The 17,188-nt window shown below is 44.9% G+C and overlaps 1 protein-coding gene across 1 annotated transcript in view; it reads right to left on the reverse strand.

The window, feature by feature from the left end:
- PCSK2 (proprotein convertase subtilisin/kexin type 2) overlaps positions 1–16,714 on the reverse strand; it is a 102,713-nt gene extending 85,999 nt beyond the window's left edge. Inside the window, exon 1 of the mRNA XM_075147666.1 lies at positions 16,301–16,714. Within this exon, the coding sequence (XP_075003767.1) occupies positions 16,301–16,480 (180 nt within the window). The 5' untranslated portion in view covers positions 16,481–16,714. The remainder of the gene's footprint in view (positions 1–16,300) is intronic.
- Between the last annotated feature and the right edge of the window lie 474 nt (positions 16,715–17,188).

Consider the following 17,188-nt stretch of genomic DNA (forward strand, 5'->3'; position numbering starts at 1 on the left):
GTATTTGGAGCCTTCACAGGCCCCACAAGGCTCACTCCTTCAGTTGCCATTATAGTTGAAGCACAACAAAGTGCCTCCCAGCAGAAATTAGAAACCTTTTAGAAACCTTTTCATCCCAGTTTCACCAAACGCACTGAGGATGCTTATAAATATTCAATATGAATTTTTAAACTCTCTTTCTCTCATTTTCCCTCACCCCAATTAGCATTAGAAATCGTTTTACTTTTAAATACACAGATGGGAGCCAAGTCTGAAGTTAAAGGCACTCACTCACTATAGCGACGAGTGCCATGTAAGAGTAGAGCCAGCTAGAAACACAGGCAGCCCCAGGCATCAAAATAACACAGAATAAAGCACAAACAAGAAAGGATTAATTCAGATGTTGGTGGAGAAATGAGAAATAGCACAGAGGACTAAAGCTGTGCCAGAGCTTACCCAACATGAAATCCAGTCCACTGTGTCCCCATGGCCCCAGGCAAGGATTTCACACTTTCTCATTAGCATGCTATAATTACTCTGAAGGCTCAGCTTGAGGATCTCAGGTGGAGCTAGGGACCTGCCCAAGCTCCAAATAGCCCTGAAGACTAACACAGTCAAGCCCAAGTCTGAATGTTATGACTCAGTCTTCCTGGCTCATTTCTCATTGCACCTGTGTCTTATTTAGCTGCCTCCACCAAAGCCTAATCTGCTTGTCTTGGCAAATCTGGCAGGTGGAGGTGTTAGCCATAGCTTTAACACTCCCAAAATGTAAATCTCATGTTAAAACATCATCAGAAGATGATCCTTGGGAAATCAACTGATTAACACGCAGTACAACACTTCTCCTACAAAATAATTCAGAACTGCCTGACTTAGATACTTATATATGATTTCAGCTCTGTTTCATATGCATATCCAATCACCTCTTAAGGGCATCAGCAGCAGGTGGCAGTAATAAGAAAGGACTGTGACTACTTGGTTGAGAGATCATTGATATGTTTGTTCTTCCTTTTTTCCTGAAGTCAATGGAAATATTGTAATATGCATGGTAACAAGGCTACCTATTATTGTTATTTAGGATACTGGTTATCCTGTAGAAACATGGCAACCTTGCTTAAAAAGTTCTACTAAGTCTTTCTCAAGCTGGCAGTAGTTTCCAATGGTTTCTGAAAGGCTCCCTCATCCCCACAGTGAAATGCCTTTTCCTCTAGAAACAGTATAAAGTCAAATGTGATAGCCAAAGACTTTGCAGAATATATGCCTTTGGATTTTATTTTATCCAAAAGGATAAAATTATTTTATCCTAAAGGATACAATAAAGCCTGTTGTCTAGTCTGTCTTGCATGCAGCAACCACAAGGTTAAACAGTCTTCCCAACAGTTGGACATGAGGGTTTAGTAAATTCAGGGAAGTAAATGGAAGAAATGGAACCAGTTATGGACTGCTATTATGCTTACATGTCCAGTCTGTCCATATGGAATTTATCTGAGCTCCCCATACAATTCATGGCAAAAAAAAAAGTGTCACTTTCAGAGCATGATTCATCTGACCTATTTTAGGTGACCATGTTAAAATGAGCAGAGCTGAGCCCCAGGAGCACTGCTTTCGCTCCAGGGACTATAAGAGGAGCTCAGCTGTCCACATTCAGGTAGATCAATTCTGATGTTAAATGTCTAGTTCTCATTTTCTCATCAGTTTTGCTCTTACGTTATCACACATAGTGCTTCCAACCGCTTACAAAACACTGCTCCATTGGTTTGGTTTCAAGTTTGCAATATTTGGAATTTGATTTGCAATTGAATGAATCATAGAGGTTTAACGTTTTACTGTATTTATATCGCTGTTAAGTTTGTCACTGAAGAGCTTCATCCTGCAAGCACGTAACAGTCATATAAGTCATCAGTGGCAAGATTGTGGATTTGCTGATAGTTTTATCAGTGAATTGGAGAAGCCATTTGAGGCTTTTAAAAGAGTTATTCTAGTTTATGTGAATGGATCTGTGCGTTTTAGAGAGTTTTATCTGTTACTCCTCAGTAACCGTAAAACCCATTATCGATTCTACCACGTGCACTGTTGAAAGCAGGATACTTTCCAGATTTGTAGAAGAGGAGAATGTTCTTGTTTATATACTAGCACTTGCAGTGGACCGTCTGGATTAATCCAGATCATCATTACCTGGAGTAGGTGACTGTTACTGTTTGGTTGACAGCCTGAAGTGAAGGCTTAGCAATCATCATTATGTCCTCTTACATACATGTGGAGGATCCTGCAAGAAAAGCACCTCAGCCAAGCCCAGGGCACCAGGAAGAATCCCGGAGCTCAGCACCCAGAAGAGTCACTGTGGGCATTTAACAGTTGTGTGGTCATTTTTAGCAGCAACAAATAGCCACTGGGAAAATGAGACAGCCCCCTTCAATCATTCACCTACGCAGCTCCACAACAATCACACACATGACAGATAAACATACACATCATTTACAATAATAAAGTAAATATGATTCCATCAGAAGTTGAATTGATTAAATTTTCTTAAAACAGGTATCAGTAGCACAAAATGAAATCTTTCCACAATTTGGGAGAATTTTACTCATCCTGTTAAAAAAAGCCCAAAAGCAAAAAAACCCACTCCCACCCCCCAAAAAAAAAAAAACAAACAGAAAAAGGCAAACAGAAATTAGACTCCAGACATTCTTTAGGGGCACTCGCTTCTAGACTTTACTTCCCTAACTTGCTCACTTGAGTAGTGACTTCAAGGAATTATTGCTCCTTAACTCTGCAGTGCAAATAACATCACAGCCAGAAAGCCGGTCAGTGCTTGACCCAGTTAACTAACTGTAGTTCATTTAGCCTGTGACAGTCAATGTCACAGCTTTAAGAATGTATGGAAAAAAAGAATGGTGCCCCAAAAGTGGTTTTGCCAGTTCTACGTTTTATGACCAAAGGCGAAAAAAACTTTTGCTATTCATGCCTGTCTCCTGCTTGGAGCAATGGGGCTCCTCTGGGTATCCTGCCACTCTTTCACAGCTCTTCAGTGTTTTCAAAGCATCTCCCAAGATGATAATAATCTGTGAAAGTTTTCACACCTCAAATAACGTTCTCACCAAGATCATCCTATCCAGGACCATTTAATTTGCGCTTTCTCTCTCTGCTGTTGCTTCACATGGTAACACTCTGCTGTAGGACAGAGCCAGGACTAAAACCCACAAGACATGAGTTTCAGCTGTATCCTAAATACCACGCTTAGCCGTGGCCAATGCTCTGAGAGTCCGTTCTTCAGAGACTCTGGGTGTGGTGGGTTGACCCCGGCTGGATGCCCGCTGCCCACCAAAGCCGCTCCATCACTCCCCTCTTCAGCTGGACAGGAGAGAGAAAATATAACAAAAGGCTCGTGGGTCAAGATAAGGACAGGGAGAGATCATTCACTAATTACCGTCAGGGGCAAAACAGACTCGACTTGGGGAAATTAGTTTAATTTATTACCAATTAAATCAGAGTAGGATAACGAGAAATAAAACCAAATCTTAAAACATCTTCCCTGAACCCCTCCGTTCTCCCCAGGCTTAACTTTACTCCCAAATTCTCTACCTCCTCCCCCACAGCGGCGCAGGGGGATGGAGAATAGGGGTTGCGATCAGTTCATCACGCGTCGTCTCTGCCGCTCCTTCCTCCTCAGGAGGAGGACTCCTCACACTCTCCCCCAGCTCCAGCATGGGGTCCCTCCCACAGGAGACAGGTCTCCACAAACTTCTCCAATGTGAGTCCTTCCCACGGGCTGCAGTTTTTCACGAACTGCTCCAGCGTGGGTCCCTTCCAAGGGGTGCAGTCCTTCAGAAACAGACTGCTCCAGCGTGGGTCCCCCACGGAGTCACAAGTCCTGCCAGCAAACCTGCTCCAGCGTGGGCGCCTCTCTCCACAGGGTCCACAGGTCCTACCAGGAGCCTGCTCCAGCAGGGGCTTCCCACAGGGTCACAGCCTCCTTCGGGCATCCCCCTGCTCCAGCAGTGAGGTCCTCCATGGGCTGCAGGTGGATATCCATTCCACCGTTAACCTCCATGGGCTGCACGGGGGCAGCCTGCCTCACCATGGTCTTCACCACAGGCTGCAGGGGAATCTCTGCTCCAGCACCTGGAGCACCTCCTCCCCCTCCTTTTTCACTGACCTTGGTGTCTGCTCTCTTCGGCTGCAGTTGCGCCGTTTTTTTCTCCCCCCTTCTTAAGTATGTTATCCCAGAGACACTACCACCATCGCTGATGGGCTTGGCCTTGGCCAGCAGCAGGTCCGTCTTGGAGCCAGCTGGCATTGGCTCTATCGGATACAGGGGAAGCTTCTAGCAGCTTCTCACAGAAGGCACCCCTGTAGCCCCCCGCTACCAAAACCTGGCTACGCAAACCCTATACACCGGGTAACCCCGGCACCTCCTAATATTAGGAGAATCTCAGGCAATTACAGCTGTAATATTCTTGTTTCGGTTGCCTTGCATGTAAAATGGCATAGTCTAATAAGTACTTGTTTACTTATTTTATTTATTGATAGGATTCATTTAATTAATATTTGCACAGCACTATAGACTGTACTATAATACTATAACTATAAAATGCCAAGTACCATTGTCAACATATATTAATGGGTATATCTACACATACAATACCTATGTATGTAATCAGGTACCTCTTTAGCAACAGGTATTTGGTAAATATTTTAATATGTTTAAATAATACATGATGGAAATCTCTTCTTCATATCAGTACATCTGCCTTAGGGAAAACTCATATTATAAGAAATAGCTTGATTTAGTTACAGTCTGCAAACTGAAGTGACCATGGTACATTTCTAACTCAGCTGGATCAATACTGCTGACAGCAATTAGCACTGCTAACAAAGGCCGCTTTGCCTCATCCCTGATCTACAACCCAGCTCTCCTTTTAAGCATGTAACCAAACAGGCTGACTGCTATTGTCACACTGGAACCTGGTGTCACATCAGCTCTAAAAACACTAAGATAAAAGCCATGAGATGAAGTTTGCTATTTTAAAAACCGCATTAAAATGTAGTGTAGCCCAGCCAAAAATTACTGGTACTTGTATTGTAAGGATGCAGAGGGAGCAAGACATGGCTACTTACTGACATTTCAGCAGAGCACTTCAGCATTATTTTTAAATCTACGTCCATGTAGCAAAGTGTGTAGGACATAAACATGTGTGCAAGTGTTCAGCTAATGTAGCACCAAAAAGCAATGTCATGAACTCAAGCTCTAATGAAGTAGTGCTATAAAAGCAGCTCAGACCAAAATTAGTTGGTTACTGACAAGAGCTACTCAAGAAAGCATAGAAAAGGTGAATTGCACTAATGCAAAGATGCTAGCCCTTACCAACACTTAAGGAAGATTTGTAGCTCTCTTTCTATTCAAAACCTTTGTTCTTTCCTTTTTTCTCCATGTCTGTTTTAACGCCAGGCTGCCAAGACATAGCCGATTGACAGAAAGTGCTTCACAGGGAGGTTTCTGTTGTTAGACCACACTGAACAAGTCTTCCAGTTCCCAGAGAAGCAGTCAATTCCTGGAGAAAAATATATGCTTTATGGGAGAAGCTGACGGGTAACAATTAGAAACAAAACTGTGACACTGAAGTACGGGGGCGGGGTGGGGGGGCCCCACACTGTTGCTTCTTTTTTTTTTTAAAACTTAAGATAGTAGGCTTGAGAAGAGCAGGGCAAAGAAGCTTTAAGAAAAACATTTTCAGTGGAGCCAAGGAAAAGAGAAATTTTGGGACACTGCTGTTTTCCTTCTTTTTGTAAAGTTGCTTGACTCTGCTAAGAGAAAGTCAGAGACATTAATCCCCACTATTAACAAGACCAGGTCAGAGGCAAATTCTTCCATTGCTTATGCCATCATGAATTGGAGAGAGCTCTTCTCAGCTCCAGTATACAACAATACGATCGTCACTTCACAACAGAGACTAACTGCTCTGAGTGGGTTCAAAAGCTCCGTATTAGGCGGAAGAAAAAAGACGACCCAAATCTGCCTCGATGCTAGCAATAATGATGAGAAAGGAAAGAAAATAGCACCACCACCTCTTCCTCCCAGGACCTACCTCATTGACCTCTCAGGCAGCTGTGAAATAAGTCTTTTTACTGTTTGTTACTACCAATTAATAAATGACAGAAGTTTATTGCCGGCAGAAATTGTGGTCAATCCAGCAGTGCTGATATGTTATCTTGCTTTTATTACATCAGTCAAGCAAGGCAAATGTAGGTTCTTAATTAATCACTCAGCATGTTTCAGCCTTCAGAGCCCGGAATACTGGTTTCCCTACCAAGGTACAATATATTTAACGTGAATAAAATATGTTCAGTTAGAGAGGGGAAAAAGGGATCTTACAGAATGAAATTGAGTTTTAATTCCCACCAGAAAAAAAGAGAAAAAAAATCCACTTGCTGTTCTGTCTGGGTTTTACTCTGAACTATATCTGAATTGTAGGAGAAATGGAATGGTTTTACAGTTAAGAGATGAAAAGTACATTTGCCTGTGAAGTTTTGGGATTTAAATAGTAATGTAAAAATTAATAGACTGAAATGCTGCGAAGATCAAAATTCAGTTGATGTCCTGATCCACAACTGTTATTCCACCAATGCTAACAACCCATTTTTGCAAACCTGCAAATATGTTCAGGTTCTCATTCTTCACCCAAATTCAGAATTGACAATTCCACTTTACAATTGGTTCAGAGTAACTTCTAAATGACTAAATTTAGTTGACACACATTTCTCAAATTAATTGACACAGGGAAGCATAAGGTCCCTGTGGGACCGGTGGGAATCCACCAGTCATGGTTACAGCTAATTCACCATATCTTGGCTGCAGCTAAAAGCCTTAAACAGAAGCTTCTGCTGCACTCGGTGTTGCACAGTATGTGACAAAGACAGTGCTCACCCACAGAGCGGATTTCAGAATCACACCCCTTCATCTCACTGGTGTTTCATAAAGAGTGAACAGGCAGATGGGAGGATCCTCTGTCATCCAGAGAGGGGAGGCTATATCCCACCTCTTTTACTACCCGTACAAAGAAGAGATTCACCTGTTTGGCTCTAGTTTGATAACCAATACACATCTAATAACAGTACCAGTTTCTCTACTTAATAATAATAATTAAATATATATTTGTTGGGTTTCAGGTTTTCACAGTTTGGTTCTATACTCTAGGAGAAAGCAGCTCTGACATATTACCGTTTTACTCATCAGGTAAACAAACAATCTAGTTCAGTCGTGAGTATCTGGGACACTCTTGCCGACTGGTTTGATGTAAACACTGAGGTCACTCTTTCCGTTTGCTTTCTGTGGACAAAGTAGTTAAGAATGTAACATTTACACAGAAGTTTTGTTTGAGAAGGTAGGTAATACATGACAAAGACCATTACGGCCCAGTTCAGTCCTTCAGTGGGTAAACTAGAGCTATCGCCACCTAATTTATTTGTTTACAATCCCAGTATATGAATGGTAAGACTGGGCTAGCTCCCAATTTCCTTTTTTAGGTCCAAGCTCCCGCTACTTGCTGAACACAGCCAACATTCAGCTGAGTTAGACTTTTGAGCTACTGTCGTAAATCCATGACCAAATTGGATTTCACGCCGGCTGATAAACTGTGTGTGGCAGCCATGAAGAATTTCACACAACACACCACCAAATTCAGCTCTCTCTGGGACAGTGCTCTCTGTCCCAAAGCACAGCCTGGGACCGCCGAGCTGAAATTAAATCTCTATTTCAGTAGTGTAGGGTTAGCTTTTTCAATGAATTTATGAGAGTTAAATGTAGAGCTTGATTTACAACAAGAGCAACACACGAGACTGCTTCAGGTTACTTAGAGAAATCCTCTGACAGATAGTCGAGCAGTTTGGCTTCCTCCCACCAGAGGCCAGTGATGGATGGAAGCTCTGGGCTGCTCGCTGCAATATTTATAGCCACCATGCAGCCAGCATCCTGTAGAGACCTGACCCATTTTGTTACTCGAAAAAGTTGAAAGAAAAAGAAAAAAAGAAAAGGGTTTCTGAAGACTAGGATAGCATTACAAGACAAAGGTAAATTTTACATCCATTAAGTGAAGCACAGAGTTTGCTACTACAGCTCTCCCAGAAACTAGCCACCCATGCTACGGACTGGAATTACACAGGAGGGTTTCCCAGGTATAATATTTTAATAAGAGCTGCCAGAATTTGATTTCCAGCTCACAGAATTTTCCATGAGCACAGACATTTCTCAGGACTTAGTAATTGAAACTATCTACAAAATAAATTCTACATACGTTTCAGCAACTACTTTGTCAGTACTTTATTACAAGCATTTGAAACTGGAATTGCATGGATTAATTTTAATTAGAATAATTCCATAGATGAATGAGGGAAAGGGTCACACGCAAGCTTCTCCTTAGCTACACTATAAAGTATTACAACTATTCCAGGAAGTCTGATGCTTTTTTTTTCCTTTTTGTTGTTGATTTGGTTTTGGTTCCTCTCCCCCCTCCCGCCCCAAATCAATGCAGTCTTACTGGTAAAGGCTCTAGTTTAAACGAAATTTCTGCAAATACTGTTCTGACATGGAATGAGTTAAAGATGTTAGCACTCCTACACTGATAGTAACAGCACTGCAATTGGGTTTGTTTTCCCATTTTAACTACATCAGTACAGTTACAGCAGTAAAAGTTTTCTAAGAGTGGGCAGGGCATTACATCTTGTCACCTGTCATATTTTGTGAGAAGGATAGAAGGCTATCTTCCACCTTCACACAAAGGTTGGTTGTTCTAAAAGGTAACAAATTCAAGTACCCCACAACGCACCTCAGTGCTTTTCTGAAGGAGCCAAGCCTAGCAGCAGTCAGTCTCTGGGACTATTTGCCTGCTAATAAACAAATGCCAAAGATGCCACAGGTTCTCAAATGGAAGAACTTCGAGATGGGAGTGAGTTGACAATTTTTTTTGGTCTAGATTTTTAATCTGGATTTGAACTCCCAAGCTAGAAACAAAATGCTCTACCTCATTTGCAGTAACCTAAACCATCTGGGTCTGGTTGTAGGCATGGCAATAGGATCTGTCCATCTGGCCTGATACCAAAAACCAAGTCTTCAAGACAGAGTACTATTACAAAAACAGTTATCCTTTTGCTGCACAGCTCTGCAACCTCAGGTCTCGGGACGAATTCAACTTTGGTGTAGGCAAAGAGGTATTGGCTCTTAGAAATGGCTCTCAGACTGCTCTCAACACATGGAAAACCTACTCAGAGGAATGAGAGCTTCAGATAGGGCCCCAGACAGAGCCACAGCATATGGGATCCCAAAGTTCAAACACATACAGGCAATGAATATATCCGTATGTTGCAGAGTCCAGAAACAGCCTGAAAGTCATCTACAAGAAAGCTATCTGGGCAGAAGGAAGATCCCAGACTGACAGCAGGATGGTGATACCATACTAACGATCTTTGTTTATCTAGCGCTGATATTAAAATTACACTTTTGACTATAAATTCCATAGCACAGGTCCAAAATAGCTAAGGAACTGGCAGACTTGACGTGAAGGAAACAAAGCCAGAGATCTGTTTCCTACATATTAATCCTGTCTCTCCCAGTACAAATCCTGAACCTCATTTGCATGGCACAGAAATCTCCACATGCCATCACGATTCTTTTACAGAGAGGCGTATAAAGGAGAGAAATAACCTGGGGAGCTGAAGTCACTACATGCACTACTTCGAAGGGATTTCACAAGGGTAGAAAAAGGAGCATCACCAGGGTTAGGAGACACAGTACAGGGCAACGAGTTGTTTCCTGCCATAAAATGTCAACAAAGAACTTGTGGCTGCTCTGCCAGTGGTTCCCCCACCTCACAAGTACTCTCCAGAGCAGGGGCTCTAGAAAACAAATCAGGGGACCGCTTCTGGTTTCCACGGTGCCATGCCATCCTAAAACTGCTGGCCAGGGAGGCTGGCTCCGGTCTGGTGGCATGCAGGCAGCCTCTGGCGGAGAGGAGCTTGGGTGAGCTGTTTCTGCTCCACCAGCTTTGGCAAGGTGGGGGAAGGAGCAGGTGGCAGATGGCACCCCCCAGCATCCACGCTTTAAGCACTGATGCTCCTCAGCTGCTTAAGCCCTTCAGACCTGGAGCTACTTCTTGGAGCAGAAAGCTGCCCCTGGTGCCTTCGCCCCACACCGCAACAAGCTTTCATTGGGCAGGCACTCGGGGCTAGCCTGCAGAAGACAGGCTAGTACACACCATGTTCAGTTCTAGCGTTCTGGAAATGCTGTTCACTTCTTCGTATGTTTTCTCTTTCTATTTTTCTCCTTGACACTAGAAAATTAAATATAATTTAAATGAAAACAAATACCTGCACATCCCCAGTTGGGCTGCAGCATCAAAAAAAACAAGTGAAAAAAGAATTACTCGCAGCGCATTTCCTGGGTCTCTACCACATGTTCATTTTCGCCAATGAGCTCAAGCCATATGAAATAAACAAAATTATAAATGCAGGCAGCTTTATAAATAGCCAGAATTTCATATCTTTGTGTTTACTGAGCTGTAGCTCAGTAAACAAAACAAAACTTATCTGTAAAGGTAAGGTTTAACGTGCGTGTTTTGCCAAGAAACAGAACTACACCATGTATTCAAAACAGTAATAGAGCAATTACAGCAGGGATCTATAGGAGGGGAGTCTGACCTTGTTTTACACTCAAATAATAAATGCTATGAAAATCTGACAAGGTAATTATTTTATACCTCAAACAGAACACTCACCGCCAACAAGCAGTCGGTTTGAGTCTCTGGTAGAGAAGGAGCTCTACAGAAACTGGGTTAGGGATGTTCTTGAGCCTGTAGTTTACATTCTTCTTGTTGTTGATAGTTTACAGCTTTCACATGCTTAAGCGAGTATATTTAGGTAACGAGGGATTTTCTTTCTTCCTGAGTTAACCAGTTTGCTTCTGGGGCTGTTTTTGCATCCAAGGCAGAATGCAAAATAAAATAAAAAAGCCCAAATCAAAAAAGCATAATTTTGAAAGAAATACAGTATTTCCAACGAGGCAAACTGTACTACCACAGGAAAACTCTGATTTAATTCCACTAACATTTCTCCCAAGTGTAAATAGGAGCAAATGTGACTTCCCCGACTGTGCCCAGTGATATGCCTGGACTCTACCCACGAGGAGCCGACGAGGATCCCTCCAAATGCAGATGGCTGAGCTCTCTGCATCTCCCCAATTACTTTCTTCCAGGGCTTTTCTGGAAGAGGGAGCTCTCCATCACCACCCAGCAGCGTGCCTTCTCACAGCAGGATCAAACTCTTCCTGCTAGTTAATTGCTTCTTCCCCCTAATTTAAACATATTAGCTCAGACTCTCTTTTGGAAACTGAAGCATTCGCTGCTACGGTGAGATGACCTATTGAAATCTCAGTAGTTGCACAATTAGCATTTACATGGAATTTACTTTTTCTTATCTTAGTAGTACAAAATTGCAACAGTGAAATCTAGGAAATTAAAGCTCTTGGTTTCCTCAAAAACTTTACATTGCACCTTCTATTTCTAAGAGGTTTTTCTGTTTCCATAATAAAGGATTACTTTTGCAAACAAACATCCTTTCCTCCAGGCCAGCATAAACCACAAAGCTAATTAATTATTAAACACGTATTAGCGCATGGAAACACTGCAGTCTGAGGCTTGATCTTAAGTCCTTGGACTCCAGCGGGCCCATGCGGGGAGGCCTGGGCTCTGCCTCCTCTTTGCGTGGGATGCTCCCTTGCTTCAGCATCTGTTTCCACACTGGAGCACGTCTGCACCCTCCGTGCTGCCTTCACCTAGCCAGAACTAACACCTTCACGAGTACTTGGGTTAGCAGCACATGTCAAAGCAACACAGGCATGTTTATCTGTAAAGTATGGACCACCATACACGTGCACAAATTGGCTGGTTAATGTATATGCACACAGGGTCAGCCAGGAACCTGGCTAAGAATTCACCCTTCTTTCCTCTTTTTTGCTCCATACATAGGTATTAGGGGAAAAGGAACAAGAAACACACGTATCTGCATCTATAAACACACATACAGGCACACATTTGCAGTCAGCATTTTTAACATGCACAGAATCCCGTCCTACCATCACAGTGCATTCTGGGCATGCAGAAGCATAGCCTGGCACCTTAAATATCATGCTAGGCAAACACCTCTTCTCCAGATCGAGGGGCTGATCTACACAGGAAGGGATTTTGAAGGCTTTAGTGTGTGGACCCCAGGACGACATTTCAGGATCCCTGGAGGAGATCCCTGCAAAGAGCTCTCAAGGCTGCAAACCCATTATTCTGTCTCCTGGTTTGCCTTCCACACCACATAAACTCCCACCTCACAGGATTCCAGCCTAGATGCAGAGAAGTGGGCTGCTGCAGCAAGAAATATAGCTTCTTTACCCATTAAGTTTTGATTTCGATAAGTCTGTATTTATGCAATGTAAAAAAACCCCGAAGATCCCAACGTTTCATCCAGAAAATCCTAGCCAGCTCCAGAAAGCTGGGTCCTCAACCAGCAGCCTCCTAAGCAAAAATGGGAAGCAAAAAAGTCACAGCTGTGAGAGGTACCTTGGGTTTTGCAAGATTTAGAGGGAGAGGTGATCAGGTGATACATCAAGGGAGAAACACAGCAGCTTTGGGGCACATAAAATTCTCCATGTTTTGAAATACTTGTTTGGTTCTTATTTTAGTATCTGAGGCCACTGAATGCCAACTGTTTAAAACCCTCCACCTCAACGCTACCAGAAATAGAATATTTAGCTACGGTGGCATTTTGTAGATGAAATGGAAAGAGATGTCTAAACTCTGATCTCCAATTAGGAGACCTTTCCAAATGCTTCTTCCAACTCCCCTTGTTAGAAATGAATTAAGAACTGCAAGGCAAGGTCAGAAAGCAGCTTTTTTTCAGCCTGCATTAAGAAATGTATTCTGGCGGCAACCATGCCAAGAGGCAAAAAAAACAAATAGAAAAAAAAAAGTTGTTCCTTTTGCAGTTCTCACAATTTAACATGTCTCTATTAGCGGGGCATCCTCATGACTCCTGAATGCTCGAAGATGGTAAGGCTAACCATGTTAAGAAAAGAATATGCTTTATCACAGTATCTGTTTTACCAGGAATATATAGAATCAATTTTAGCAGGTACCAACGGATTGAAAAATTGCAAACATTTAAAAAAAAAAAAAAATCAAAAAGCACAATCAGAGTTGCAATAGGTCTGTATTTGGGATTAATTCAGGGAAAGTTAAAGAAAAATTGACCAGTGTGTTTGAGATTCTGCCTCATGTTAGGATCCTAGATCTAAGCATAGGCACCTGTTTACGTAAGTACCAAGCCCTTCTGAACCAATTAATCAAGCACTAAATTTGAAGTACACATTTTAGCCCACCTGAAGTCCTGTAGTGGTTTCAGAATGATGGTAGGAAGCATGGCCAAAGAATCAATTAGAAAGTGCATCACACAGTTTATAACATTAATCTTCAAGGCAATGCTTTCTCTCGTATTTCTGCGGAAATCTGATGTTAAGTAAATGTAATACGCTCTGGCCCAGACATCGTTTGTTATTAGAAAAAAACCATGTGAACTGAAGAGATGTAATTTAAAAATCAGCTCCCATAAAGTCATGTTAAAAGAGGTCTGTGATACACAGCATGCATGAAAGAAATCTCTCTCATACACATCTTAAATCCACACACAGAAAAAAGCTGAATCTGCCCTTGTGCTCCTACTGGGAAAATACCTGCACTGAAATACAGGTGATTATTTTCAGACAACGGCTCTTCTCCAATATGGGTGAAGGCAACAGGATTTGGTTTAAGTAAATAACTCATTATATTGTCCAAACGGTATGTGTGGTTGAAGTATGCAAAGACTTTCCTTGTGGTATAATTTGTTTTTTCTCCCAATATTTTTTGAATATTTTGTTAGACAGCATATCTACACATGGTACTTTCCCCCGAGAGCTTACCACAAACAGCTCTGTTTCCATACACACACACAGCCATGTTCAACTTTCTGCACTGTCGTTATCGCCATGAAAGCTGAGTCTGCATACTGTAAGCAGAGACGCTAGACAAGCCTGATGATAGCAAAACAGATTAGGAGACTCTTCAGTTCAGCAATACTGAAGAGACACTGGAGTAGATGGCACAAGCTGTTATTAAAGCCCGACCATCGCCACCCAAGCCCCGTTACAGATTTCGCCTGCAGAATGGAGATTGCTATCAGCCTCCCACGGCTAAATGCCAAACCCTATGAACTTTTCCTATTCCCTAAAATTACTGCCTTGCAGATAGTAGGGTGCTGTTTTCTCTTGCATTTGAGGAGGAGGGGTGGGAGGCTCTCTAGCTTTTCAGGGACCGGGATGATGTAACCTAGAAACCTCTTGGGACAGCACGTGCTCGGTACAGGAGCCACCGCCACCATCTGCCCCCCCTCCGCCCCCGCGAGCACACGCACATCACGCCACGGCTCTGCTAGGCTTCGTTCCTAGAGACACCCGCGTCCACGCGCAACAGCCCCCCCGTGGCATGTACTGAAAAGCAGGTACTCTCCTCTCACACACCCGAGGGACTTCCCTCCAGCTCTCTGCCAAGATGAGCTACGAGATTGATTTCCATGAAGAATCTGTATGTCTCCTAATGTGCCCAAAGAACCCTGGGGAGAGGCATGGTGGAGGGGAGAGGATTGTAACAGCCCAGACGCTGCACTTCATCTTACAAAATCCCCTCTCTCCCTGTCTCTTCCCCACGTGGGTCACAGGATTATTTGAAAGCAACTAGCAAAAGTAGTAAGAAATTCAGCTATGCAGAAAAGTGTCCTTCCTTCCTCATAAGGCCTTATCAGTCAGATATCCCCAGGATAGGAGGGAGGGAGTGCAAACAGGAGGTGAATAGAAAGGGAAAACTGTTGACCAAAGAGCCATATCTAAGTTTCAAGTAACAAGACCTAATCCCCACATGGGATCCTTTCCCAAGGGCATCAGCAGCCCAGCTCTGTCACTATCAGGACAAAGCTGTGAGCCCAAAACAAAAGCATCTTATCAGCAGCAGGAGTTGGCTGGATCAAAGCAACAATGATCTTGTCCTCATTTCTCTAACGAGCCCCCACTGGAGTTGAGACAAGGCAGCCCGGAGGAAGTAATCTCACTTCATATAGTTCTTAATTTTTTACGTTTTTTTTTAATCAAGGTCTTAGGCCATTTCACACATCCAAGTTCCAGGTGCCATTCTCATTCATTTCCTTGGAAGGAGGACCTCATTGCATAACTACCGGGGAAAGAAAAAAACCCAAACAAGCAGCAGCAGCAGCAATGCTCACAGCTTGCTTTCCCTCCATGCTCCTCCGAGCTGAATGCTGCTTGGACATTAAGTCTGCCAGGAATTATATTGACCAGGGCATTCTATTAGCTTCTCCCTGTCTTCACCCCAGATCTGACTGTACCCTAAAATATTTAGAGGTCTAATTATTAGTTGAATGGGAGAGATTTCTAGTGCAGCTGGGCTCCCCAGGAGCCGGGAAGAGACTCCCTACCTCTGTGGCTACCTCAGATTTACTGGGACCTCAGGACTGAAAAAAGCCTCCAATGGCACTTGAAGTTTCCCAACTTATGTTCATTAGTGATAAGCACTGATTGCTTATCATGCCTAATATTAAACAGTTTCTTCAGCCTGGGGGGCATCCTGTTTCTCTGTGAGAATAATAGAAATATTAAGAAGCCAGCAGCCTCACAAACTCGAGTATCAAAACCCCTATGAAATCTTCCATTTAAATTGTGTGCGAGCTTCTCCATGGAGATGTGGCTTTAATTATTTTTTAAGTGCTCCGAGCAGTTTCAATTGCAGCCGTGTACAGGAAGCCCTGGGCGGCCCCAGCCGCTCCAGCGCCCAGCCCCAACTCCCGACCCCGCAGGATGGGAGCTCAATTGGAGGATGTTTACATAGTAAGTCAAAAGGCACCGAGCTACCATGTGGGAAACTCCTCTGCTTTCCAGTCCAAGAAAATCACCCTTCAGGGCCGCTGCTGAGGAGCACTTGCAATGGCTCTTGGCACCGCTACTCCTAAAATCCCCTCAGAAAGAGGAGGATTAACGCAGTGACAGCCGGGACGCGCCCCGCTCCGTCCCTTCTTGCCAGGTAAGTCGCGGGCAGGACCGTGCCGGGGACCACCCCCGCGCCGCCGGGATGCTCACGGGAGGACGCCGTATGCCCTCAGTCCAACGTGAAGGGCACCGCACCACCACCACACGCCTCCGCGCACCTCCCCAACGCCCCGAGTCTGCGCGGGGGCTTACCTTCCGCACCCCACCGAAGCCGTGCTCCGCCGCCACCCGCTCGGCCTCCGCCTGGCCCCCGCCGTGCAGCTCCACCAAGAAATGGTTGGTGTACACGGCTCCCCGGGCCGGGGCACCGAGGAAGAGCAGCAGGAGGAAGAGGAGGAGGGCACCCCGCAGCAGCGGCGGCCCCGCCGGCATGGCCCCGCGCTGCGCGCCCGCGGAGGCAGCCCGCCGCGCCGCGGGGAGGGCGCCGGGCGGGCGGGCGAAGCGGGGAAGCGCCCAAAAGATAGGAGGGAAGCGGGGGGGGGGATAAAATTAATAAAAAAAAATTAAAGCGGCGGAGGCAGGAGGGGAGCTGGGCGGCGGGGACCGGCCGCGCTGCGGGGGGCTGCTCCGGGGTGCCGGTGCGTGTGTGTGTGAGAGCGTGTGTGTGCGCGCTGCCAGCTCTGCATTCCCAGCCCCTCCTCGTCTCTAATTCAGCGGCGGCCGGAGGGAAAGCACCAGCCGGGAGGGGAGATTGCCGCGCTGCCAATCACGGGCGAGGAGGATCGCCCCTGCCCCCCCCCCCCAGCACGCATCTCACACACACCCCCCGCACACCCCACGGCCCTCGCAACACCCCTACCGCCTCCCTTACACCCCTCGCATCCTCCTCTCCATACACCACCCCACCCACGCCTCACACCCACCAACACACCTCACCCAACCCCCTCCGCCTTCCCCGCCCAAGTTACACCGGTACACCACACACCAGCCCCCCCCTACCCCTAGCCGAGCCCTGGACCTGCCCCAAGCCCTCCAGCTCTTCCGAGTGGAGCCAGACGGCCCCAGCGCAGGAGCCGATATGCTGTAAGGTCAGGAGGGCTGAACACTTTGCAAAACGCACACGGCCGGGGCCAGCAGCCC

The sequence above is a fragment of the Calonectris borealis genome, chromosome 3 (assembly GCF_964195595.1).
Source record: "Calonectris borealis chromosome 3, bCalBor7.hap1.2, whole genome shotgun sequence".
Taxonomy (NCBI): Eukaryota; Metazoa; Chordata; class Aves; order Procellariiformes; family Procellariidae; genus Calonectris; species Calonectris borealis.